Below are 11,744 nucleotides of genomic sequence, written 5' to 3'. Positions count from 1 at the left end.
GCACCCCAGAACGGTGGGGAGATGGATCCCCGCCTGGGGCACCCCAGAACGGTGGGGAGATGGATCCCCGCCTGGGGCACCCCAGAACGGTGGAGGGATGGATCCCCGCCTGGAGCACCCCAAGATTGTAGGGCATAAATTCACCTACTCCAGCTGGCAAGGACTGTCTGGGCGTAAAGCCTGCATTTATGTCCAAAAGACTTTTTTTTAAACCTGAACTGGAGAAATTCGAGATAAAAGTAAATGTTAGGAGAAACTGTTCTGTGTACAGCCTCATAAATCAAAATCGGTGTTTGCTCATCAACAACGTGGTTTTTATTAAAAACCTCCAAGCAAATGGAGTCTGTCTTCCCAAACCATAGACCCCCAGACAGCTTCTCCCCCTCAAAACTGTGGAGCTACGGGGTCCTCCTTGCTGGAGTTACTCCCAGCACACCGCAGAGCTGGTACGTTCTTCAGTACGAGCAGAAAGAAAGGTGCTGTCACGTCAGGGACCCACAGCCTCCTTTAATTCCAGGTTTAAGTGTGCACCCATCCTGCCTGAGAACAACTCTTCCTTTGGGAACATTCTCAGCAGGAACGACAGGACGTGAGGGCCGTAATTGCACCATGTCAGTAAACACGGTGATGAGCTAGCTCGTCCTCACTCTGCTCCAGAAAGCGGTTATTTTACTGTCTAACTTCTAATCTTATGTAAAAAAGCAAAAACAAAAACATCCCCCATAATCCCACTAACCCCACAAAATAACCACACTGACACTTATGTCCACATATCCCAACTTTTGGAACAAAAGAGAACCTTACTGTGAACACAGCTTTGTGACCTGCCGTTAACACTCCAGACATAAAGGCCCTTTGAGCAGCATGAGCACCGTTCCCACGGGCTCGCGAACAGCCGCGAGGAGCCGCCAGAGCTCCGCGTCTGCGGGCAGACGAGAGGGGCCCACAGGCCAGCACCAGGTGGCCGCCCCCCCCCTCCACGAAACCAGGTGAGAGCAGGCAGACCGCGGGCGGGCGTCCCGGAGCAGCTGTGGGGAGAGGCTCAGCATGGCCCCCTCTCAGAGTGGCCACTGGGGAAGGTGAGGGTCAGATCAGGAAGTTTGGGGCAGCTCCTCTGCTGGCCAGGAGCTGTTCGTACATCTTGGGGGGATTTTGTGGGAAAAGGTAGGCGATGTCTTCCTCGCAATAATCACATACGTTGACAAAAGGAAACGAAAACACTAGTACTTTGTGGAATCATCTTGCAAATGAGCGGGCTAACCCAGCACTTAAGAGGTCTTGGTTTTAACTTCTTGTGTGCATGTAACATGGATATGCTCCTTTTACCGGACAAAATGGTGATTTCCTCCATGATGGAACCTTCCCCATCCCTGTTTTGGAAGCAGGAGGTAGACTCTCCTAGGTGGGGTCCTGGGATGCTCTCCACAGATGCGCCGTGCCGTCCAGGATAGGTAGCTGCCCGTGAGCCCGGCCTTGCCAGCCCATCATCCTAGAGCCTTGAGCTTAAGCAAACAGACAATGAGCTGCCATTTAAGTGGTAACACGATCATAGCCATAAAAGTTACATGTGAGCAAAGCTCACTCTCAACGTCAGGAAAGTATTTTTCCTCATAAGACAGAAACTGTGCCCAAGATCATTTTTCTGGAGAAGGGAGAAGGCCAGGAGGAAAGGGCCTGTGCTCCCTGGTGTCTGACCCGACGAGCTCTCCCAAGCAGGTCTGCAGCAGAGCCTCCCCCGAGCCCCTGCTCTCCCACATCAAAAGGAAAGAAAGGAACAAACCAGGGCCTTTCCCTAGTGAGGGGCAGACACGAGTGAGTGCTGGGGACACCTGCGAGCAAGGTCGCCGGCTCAGGGACCCCAGAGACAACCCTCCACTGGTGGGAAGAAGGGGGGAGACACGCGTCCCCTTCTCTCTGACACAGTCTGTCTGTGCTTCCGGCTGAGTCCGAAGACGGTACTGGGCAGCAGCTGAGCTCGGGACTGTCCCTGCCCCAGAGGCCCAGCCAGGCCGCCAAGCCCTCTGGCTCTCTTGAGTTCAGAGACCAGATGGAGGCTCTTTATTTCCCACAGTGACTTTGCCAAATGGAGCGTCCGATCTGAGAGGAAACACTGAGGCCAGTGGAAGACGGGGGCGAGCAGGGGACTTCCTCGGAGGCGACGACTGGCCCCTGCCCACACAGGTGGCCATCGGTTGCCTCCCAGTGTGCCCACCTCCTTCTCACCGGCAGCTGCCATTGGAGGCTGGGCCTTCCTCCTCTGGCCCCGAGGCTGGCAGAAGCCTCCAGGTGGGTCTTCTGCTTCTGGGCCCTAGCCAAGGCCACTCGAGCTGGAATCTTAAAATATCACCCTCTTCCAGCTATCCTCGTGTACAAGCTCCCACCCTTCTTCCCTCTCACCTCACGAGTCCTCATGAGACATGTTTGGACACCATTCTCTTCTGTCCCTAAACCTCTCTCATCCTGCCCATTTCTTAGTGTATCTGGGGTGTATTTGGAGCTTGCCTTCCCATTTACCACTGCTCCCTTCAGCTATACCCAATCAGCTATTTATTCATCCAGTGATGTTTTCATTTAAGTTCTTGTGTTCCCCATTCTGGAAATTCTATTTGGTTCTTTTGCAAACTGGGTTCATCATTCTTTATCATTTCTCATCCCATTCATGTTTTTAATCTTGTCCCTTATTACTTCAAACTCATTAAACTTTGTTGGCTGACATTCTGCAAACTCTTCAGGTCTGATTCTGCAGTCTGTTGTTTTTCTTGGCAAATGCACACGACACTTTATCTCCTTGTGTTCTTTGTGTATTTTCTCCTCAGAGATCACAGAGGAAGATTCTTTGAGGCCTGGACTGAAGGATACGTTTGGATTTGCTTTGACTGGCATTTCGTCACCTCAGTGGACATTATAAACTACTATCCAGGACTACGGTAATAAACGTGCATGGACTGAGGTTTCTGGATTCAGGCCTGCCAACTCAGAAGAGAGCTAATTTTTGGTTTCAAATTTTTGGTACCAAGTGGAGGCAGCAATTTTCTTTGCTAACTTATGGGGTGCGTTTATTTGCCTTTTTGCCCTTTCACTATGGAGTAGAACTTTGGGGCTACCAGCTCACAAGGTCCACCAGTATGAATACAGGTTTTGCCTCAATACTAAATGGCCAAATGCACCCATAATTTTTAAGCTCCTGGAATTATTTTGTGTTCGTGTGTCTCTTTGTTGTCAGGTTTAACTTTCTGTTTACAGCACCCTCTCCTTGTCTGGTATATTAGAGAAGCACTCAATAAATATTCATTGAAGGGTGCCTGGGTGGCTCAGTCGGTTAAGCATCTGACTCTTGGTTTCAGCTCAGGTCATGATTTTGGGGTCCTGGGATCGCATCAGGCTCCACGCTCAGCAGGGAATCTGCTCCAGATTCTCTCCTTCTGCCCCTCCCTCACTCAAGTGCACGTGCGCTCGCTCTCTCTCTCTCTCTCAAATGAATAAATAAATCTTTAAAAAATAAATATTCATTGAGCAAATAAATAAATAAACAAAAATAGCCAAGCTCATTAAAACTGTCTGTAAGGAGAGCAATATGAATTCTCCAAGTCTGGACCATTACCTCAGTGCACTGACTAGAGTTAACTGGCTCCTTGTGACAGCATTTTGGGGGCTCCCACCTGATTCTGGCTGTTTCTCAGATGGCTGATTTTCTGACAGGACAGTACTACTACATCATTATCTTTTATTTAGCTCTGAGCCTCCCTTTCCTGCTCCAGAAGCACATTTTCTAGTACCACCAATGCCAGGAACCACGATTTCCATTTCTAAACTTGTCTAAAATGTTTTGAAGACTGTGACCCCCATTCTCAACCTTGCCTAAAACAGAGGTTCCCAAATAGACTCTCTTCCCAGAGGTCTTGGCTCAGCAGGTCTGGGGAGGGCTCAGCTTCCCCGAGACCACAGTTACTTTCCAGGTTTATGACCTCCGGGCCTCAACATCAACTGTGCAAACACAGAGAGGGTTTATCTGGTGTCAGGATAATGGAAGTAACCCAGAACGCTACAGTAACATCATCATCCCTGGCATCACCTTCATCACCAGCCCCAAAGCCAGACTTGACTCCTGACAAATGTCTCAGGCTTTTCGTTTTTCTTCAACAAATTATATCAGAGACTCTCGAGCATGCCCAGCACACACACAACTGTGGCCCTTGGCCTCAGGGGCACCCCCCAGCGCTGGGGCCCCGGTGCAGACAGAGAATGAAAGGTGTCTCCACATGCAGGAGCAGGAAATCCCTAACAGGTTTGTAAAAACAAAGTTCAGCCAGTGGTCAGAACGCACTCTTTGTTCCCTCTGAGAAGGAGCAATATGCAAGGATATAATTCTGCTAAAAATGTTCTCAAACTGAAAATAGCTGTTTGCATGGATCCACACAACCCATAATTCTAACCCTGAAGGTGGAGTCACGGGCTTCGTGGGGATCCTTCTCCACTCCATTAACCACTTGATGATAAACGTACTTGCTCAGGACCCCACTACTGGCTTGTTGGCTTCACGTGGGCCGCCAACCATGATCCCCACCCCCGCTAACACGCCATTTCTGGGTCCTCTCTCCCCACCCCCTATGTAAACTGCTGTCAGGGTGCCCTCACTTCCTGTCCCTGGGGTGTGGTCCGGGGGCAGCATCCCAGGGAGACTGTCAGAAATGCAAATTACGGCCCACCCCACATGTCCTGGGCAGACATCTGTGTCTCGACAAGCCCTCCAGCGGTGAGTGGCCCTTAGCAGCTGACCTTGAGAGGGGCTGATGTGCTCACCACGTAGCAAATTCCTCAATCTGAGGACCTGTTAGGTGCTGCTCCTTCTGACTGGACCTTTTCTAACGCTATCAATGAGCACTTTCCAGGCCCCCTTTCCTCAGTATTACCTCCATGCCCATCTCAGATATGACTCTCTAGGAAAATTTAAAGGAAGGTGGTAAAAAAAAATAAGCTTCCCAAATACTCACCTCTCAAAATGTTCGGTACACACCTTCAGCTCATCTCTGACCAGAAGATGCCCACACGCGCCCCAGTAGCAACAGCTCCCCCATGCACCTGCAGGCTGCTCAGCCCCAGGCAGCCCGAGCATTTGGGAAGATCATCATCTGCCAGCAAGACGGCAGTGACAACTGTCCTGGACACGGGAGCCCGTGTGAATGTTCCAGCGCCTGGCTCACACCGAGCAGCTCAGACAGTGGCAAACGGCACCTGTGTTCAGGGTATTTGCTATACAGAGGAAACGGATCAAGTAAAGCAACAGGCGACATTACCAGAGTGACTTCTCCACAATCTTGGTCCTGAAAACCTCCTCCCGGTCCAAGTTCACAGTGCAGTAGCAATCTCGCATCTTGTTTGGCCCCGGATAGGTGGGAAGATTTTTGGCTTCACCTAAAAATCAAATGTAAATATACCATCAACTTAGCATAGAATTATTTCGTTCCCTTGCTAATCACAAGCACATTTCCAAATAATGAATTTATTTCATAGCAATGCACCTGCTTTCTCTTTTGTACACTCATTAGCTCTTTATAATGTCTTTCTTGCTACCACAAGTCAAATATCAAAGAGAAGAGCATGTGCGATGTTAGAAAACAAGGTAACATACACATAACCTCCAAAAAAATTGATAAAACTAGGAATCCATTAGCCTACGAATTAGGATTTTATTCACATTAGCCCCCTTAATTTTTTTAATGTGTAAATTATGTAAGATAGATATAACTTAAAATGTATCATCTTAACCACCTTTAAGTATAGAGCTCAGTAGTCTTAAGTATATTTACACTGTTGTGCAACCAATCTCTGTAACTTTTTCATCTTGCAAAACTGAAACTGCACCCACTAAACACATCCCCATTCCCCTCCCCCAGCACCTACCCTTCCACTTTGTGTCTGTGAATCTGGCTACTCTAGGTAATTCACGAAGTGTGATCATTCAGTATTTGTCCTTCTGTGACTGCCTTATTTCACTCAGCACAATGCCCTCAAGGTTCATGCGTGTTGTAGCAAATGTCAGGATTTCCTTCCTTGTTAAGGCTAATTGATATTTCATTGTAGGGATGGACCACATTTTGCTTATCCATTCATTCCCTGGGTCGCTTTTTTATTCTGAATTTGATTTGACATTATTAGGTCAAAGTTGGGGCAATAATTAAGGAGAAGGACTCTTTTTTATTGACAAAACTATGGACTCCAGCTGTTTATCTTTTTAAAGATTTTATTTATTTGAGATAGAGAGAGAGAATGAGCACACAAGTGGGGGGCAGGGGGAGAAGCAGGCTCCCCGCTGAGCAGGGAGCCTACTCGATCCCAGGACCCCGGGATCATGACCTGAGCTGGAGGCAGACGTATAACGACTGAGCCATCTGGGCAACCCTCCAGCTGTTTCAATACAGAGCGATTAGCCAGTTAGAAGTAAGTCCCGAGGGGAGACCATCTGTAGGTCAAGTGTCCCCCTCCCATGGCCCCTCCTCCACATGGAAGGAGAAACCTTCAGGCAGCAGCATGCCCAGCCGGCCCTGCAGAAAACGCCACAACTCCTCGACTCCTCGTGGGACCCCGGGTCTGCCTAGAGACCATTATCAACACCGCAATCTAGCGTCCTCTCCTGGAAGCTCACAACTAGCACGAACAGCAAGTCGACAGCCCCATTCACGGGCAGCTTGGGACGCAGACGCCCAGGTGACATCTCCTCAGACATACTCTTGCCTCCCAGAGGCCTTCCCTGTCTCCGAGTCTTCCGGGGCGCCCGCAGGCAGCCGGCCCAGCACTCGGGAGACAGGGCAGTTCCGAGAGCCCCGCACCGTGCCAACGACCCTCCAGGCACACCCGGCAGCCCGTGGCACCACGAGGCACCAAACGGCCTCATTCTTGTCAAAACCGAAAAAGCAACAGGAACCGACCCAAACCAGAGCACGAGCTCCGCAGAACCCAGCACCAAAGCCACCCAGGGCACGCACCCTCCTCCGCACAACTCCCAACAAAGACCGCCGTTCTAACTCACATGGAGGAAACCAGCTCATTTAAAAGATGCCAGTTTGCAAATGGGCCTGCCAGAGCCTCCAGGAGGGCAGAGACGAACTCAGTCTGTTTGAAGCTTTCTTGACCTTTCATTTAACGTCGTTACGGACCGCCCCCCCCCCCGCAACAGGGGATCTGTATTCACCTTATTTCTGACCAGCGTGTCCCTTCAGGATTTCTAAGAGCACCAGCTGTAATCAGCACATGTGGTCCCTTCCTGCACACAGACAGAACATGAGACCTGATTCTCCAGGCCTCAGTTTCCCCCACTGTAAGAGCAGGAGAACACATGAGCTCTCCAAGGCTCCTCCAGCTCCAAGAAGTTTTAATTTAAAAAATTCCAGGGGTTTTTCTTTTGGGAATCATCAATGGCTCTTAGCAGGTGAAGAAAGAGAAATAGCAATGTTTTCTTGTACAGCCACAACATTATAATGCTCCAGAACACACCATGTCTACATGAGTCGAGCACATGAAAACATGGCCAATCTGGTAAGAGGCACGTGAATCTGAGCCAAGCTTCAAGTCAGTTGTAAGACTTCCAGCAGATGGGAAAGGTCATATGCACAAGCATGCAGGGTGTGTGACCATATTCTGCAGGCGCCAAAGGGTACAACAAGGTTCGCAGGCATCTCCAGAGAGGGGGCAGGTGTGAAGGGGCAAGAGGAGCCGATGCAGGGCTCCTTCCGCCGAGCTGACCCGACAAGGCAGTCACTTCACACATGCCAGGCCCAAAACAAGCGCTTTCTGTCTTCCGGTTCTGGTTTGGGAACTGATTGCTTTCGCAGCATTCACAAATCTTTAACCTTAAAACCAGCCTGACATTGCAGACTTCCCAGCTGATACCTTTATGATGGGAATCAGGGCTTACCATGCTTCCCTTTGGAATTTTTTTTTTTTTTTTTTACAGCAAATGAGATATTTAGTTCCAAGTTCCTGTGTTTCTTTTTTTTTTTTTTTTTTAAAGATTTTATTTATTTTTTTGACAGAGAGAGACATAGCAAGAGCAGGAACACAAGCAGGGGGAGTGGGAGAGGGAGAAGCAGGCTTCCCGCAGAGCAGGGAGCCCAATGTGGGACTCGATCCCAGGACCCTGGGATCATGACCTGAGCCGAAGGCAGACGCCCAACGACTGAGCCACCCAGGCGCCCAGTTCCTGTGTTTCTTAAAAGGAGAAAAGACACTTGTTTGAAAGTCTCATGGGAGATGATCGTTGGTAGAAAATACAGAACTGGGATTTTGTTCCTGTTTATTCTCCAAAGAACCTCAGAACACAAGCAATAGTCGCTGACGTTCCTCAAGGTGGGAACTGGGAGAAGAGAAGGGAAAGATGAGCCTGAACAGGAGACACCTGACCCGGCGAAAACGCCGGTGTGTGAACACAGACTGAGCCACATTCCCCCCAACCCCACTGGCCCCAGGTGGGGGGCCGCGATGAGAGCGCCACAGAGAACCAGTGGGCTGACCGGAGCCGACGCTAACAAGACACTCAAGCCAGGAGGTCTGGGAGCAGCGGGCGGCACCCCCAGCCCTGTCCTCTGCCCAGGGTCCTTACTGTTGGGCGCCTATCTGGACCAAACAGGCTGAGAGTGAGGAGTGTCCCCGAGTCTCTGCTTGCTTGGAGCCCTGCCACAGACTGGGGTGGGCCTCTCAGCTCTCGGGTGTCCCACCCTGACCATATTCAGAAGAGGTTACACTCCTTCCACGTTGACTACTTATTCCAAAGGCTAGAGGTCATTTCCTGGCCCGGCTGCGTATTACGGTGCCTTTCTGTCCCTGAGGAAAAACATGTCCCTCTTCCCAGCACGTGGAGACATTTACATAGGAAAGTAAGGCTGTCCCAGGTGCTGAATTATGTGTTGAGTGAACAGATGAATAAGCGGCCACCAGGTAACAGAAAAGTAATCCTTGGTTTCATTCTAAGAACCAAATTAGGATCATTTTCATGACTCTTTCTCCTACTGACCATGTCTGGAACATATGCTACACGCCAACCAGATCTGATGAAAACAACACATCTAGAACCTGGTTCTATCTCCAAACACCTAATCTACTAACAGAAGTAAAAGGCAGCCCTTAAAAAACGGTAAACAGGGGCGCCTGGGTGGCTCAGTTGGTTAAGCCACTGCCTTCGGCTCAGGTCATGATCCTGGAGTCCCGGGATCGAGTCCCGCATCGGGCTCCCTGCTCAGCGGGGAGTCTGCCTCTCCCTCTGACTCTCCCCTTCTCATGCTCCCTCTCTATCACTATCTCTCTCAATAAATAAATAAAAATCTTAAAAAAAAAAAAACGGTAAACAAAAGACACTGAATGAACAAACTCTGGTTCTTACATCCAGGAACCAAGCCCTGGGTAAGGAAGACAGAGGTTGTGATCTGAAAGAGTCATTGTTCCCGAGCCACCACTGGTAATGATTCTTGTGCCAGAAAAGCCAAACCCTCACCCCCTGGGCCTTCCGCTCAACCAGAGAGAGAGAAGACCCACGTGTGGACACCCACGCCTCGTTGCTGCTGGGGGTGTCCAGCCTGATAAAGAAGCCTCTGCCCAGTCTGGACGACCTCAAGGGTGCCAAGGAACCAGGCCATCCGCACCCGAAAAGGGTTGTTGGAGGCCATGGACCCGACACCCTAGGAGTGATGCTGGTGGCCATGCTCGGCCGCGTCACCTCCAAGGGGTGTGATCTTGTTTGCTGCCCTCCAGCACCCAGCACAGAGGCTGTGTGCTCTCAAGATCCCCAGGAAGAGAAGGATGGAGGAAGGAGGGAAGAAGCATCATGTGGACTGAGGGCTCTACTGACTAAGAACCCTCCTTCCAGCTGTGAGCCTCGGGGTTCCTCCTCCATGTCTAAGATCCACCACAGCCACACGGTGCTAGTGGGCCCTCTCCAGCCCAGTGGCCTCCACTTGTGGAAGGGGGACATTTTGGGAGAATTTAGGCAGGTCACTCTGGTTCAGAATACTTAAATGGGCCCAGATTCTGGTAGCCAGCATAGCTAATTATAACAACATAAGAGTCTATTTCCCAAAAAAAGATCAATTTCATGACTAAAATATTCTTTTTCCCTCAATATATATTTTTGAATATATTTTCAAACACCTTGATATTAAATAAAACAAAACTCCATAAAAACAGACAAAACTGGATTTCTAAATCAAGTTATGAGCAGCCCCCCCTACTGCACACTGATTTAGTTTGAAAACTCCATGCTGATCTGCCTGGACCCCACAGCATCAGACACCTGCATCCTCTGCCTCTGGGGATCGTGACCCAGGAAGAACTACTTAATACACATTTCAGATTTCCTCCAAGAGGTATTAGGGGCAGGTAAAAGACAAGCATAAAATAAGGCTGTTCACAGGGCGCCTGGGTGGTGCAGTTGGTTGAGCGTCCGACTCTTGGTTTCGGCTCAGGTCATGATCTCAGGGTCGTGGGATCGAGCCCCAGGTCAGGCTCCGTGCTCAGCAGGAAGTCTGCTTGAGGATTCTCTCTCTCTCCCTCTGCTTCTTGTGCATACCACCCCCCCCCAATTAAAAAAATCCTTAAGAAAATGAGGCTGTTCACATGGAAATTAAGAGTTCAAAACATAATGAAAAGAAGGAAAATTGTATCTATCCAGCCCCAACATGTGTGACTCAGTGATCAGTTGAGCTCCGAGTTCCCTGGGAGCTAAGCACGAATGGAAATATGGCTGAAGGCACACTTCTCAGAATTTACTTGGAAAGGAAGCGCACCAATCCCCTGGGGGAAACACTGTTCTAGAGCAACCCTCTGCTAGCCTCACACAGGAGGCAGGAAATGATGGGCTGGGCAGGCGTCCGTGTTCGTTCTCTAAGAGGTGCAAAAACATACTTCATGTGGCAACCTCTCGTCCCGTCCATCACAAGGAGCAGGGCACAAATTACAAACGCCATGAAGAGTCTCAGCAGAGAGGTGGTATGAACAAGGAGGCTCTGCCTTCTGTTCCCCATCCATGCTTATCGTGGACTCGGACCAGCATTTCCACTCCTAACACCGACTCACGGCTGGGGCTCCCAGAGATACCCGGATGGCCCACGTCCACGGAAGGAGCCTGGTAAGACGCCCGGAGGATGACAGCAGAGCCAGCCCCCAGTCCTCACTGGGACGCTGCCGAGATCCTCAGCCAGGCCTCCACCGAGACCCACAACCTCCAGCCACACGGCCTGCTCACTTGTCTCCTCCCTCCTCCCCGTGGAAACTGCGACATGACTGGGTCTCCTTTCTTTCTTTGCCTCCAGCATCTGAAACAGCACACTAGTCTGGCAAATAGTAAGCATCCTGTAAATGTTTGCTCAAATTAATAGACCAGTACATATAAGAATAAAATGACCAGCTGGGTAGGGATTTAGGAGTGCTGATTATGCACTTCAGCTTTCAAAGACCCTGCCAAATACCCAAAGAGAGACAGTCATGGGTTCCTCTACCCTCCTGCCCCTGAGATGTGAGCCCAGTATACCCCTTGGGGTCTGGGCTGTCCAACAGTGACTGGGCAAGGACAGAGCCTTGTGGATTCCACCTGGTCCTTGGGATAAGTGCTGCACCATGAGCCAGAAGTGAGAGCCCTGAGGCCACTGCTGGAAGGACAGCACGAATGTGGGCGGGGGCTGTCTGAGCACAGATGACCTCCCAATACTTTTATGGACCCACAACACATGAGGCACACATTGGGGACCTGCAGTCCAGCC

At 50.1% G+C, this 11,744-nt stretch overlaps 1 protein-coding gene across 1 annotated transcript in view; it reads right to left on the bottom strand.

The window, feature by feature from the left end:
- The window catches only part of RASA3 (RAS p21 protein activator 3), a 118,422-nt gene that overhangs the window by 66,128 nt on the left and 40,550 nt on the right, over positions 1 to 11,744 (bottom strand). The window contains exon 2 of the mRNA XM_021695946.2: positions 5,295 to 5,412. Within this exon, the coding sequence (XP_021551621.1) occupies positions 5,295 to 5,412 (118 nt within the window). The remainder of the gene's footprint in view (positions 1 to 5,294; positions 5,413 to 11,744) is intronic.

Source organism: Neomonachus schauinslandi, chromosome 3 (genome assembly GCF_002201575.2).
Source record: "Neomonachus schauinslandi chromosome 3, ASM220157v2, whole genome shotgun sequence".
Lineage (NCBI taxonomy): Eukaryota > Metazoa > Chordata > Mammalia > Carnivora > Phocidae > Neomonachus > Neomonachus schauinslandi.
The sequence above is the reverse complement of the archived record's forward strand: the minus strand, read 5'-3'. Positions and strand labels throughout refer to the sequence as shown.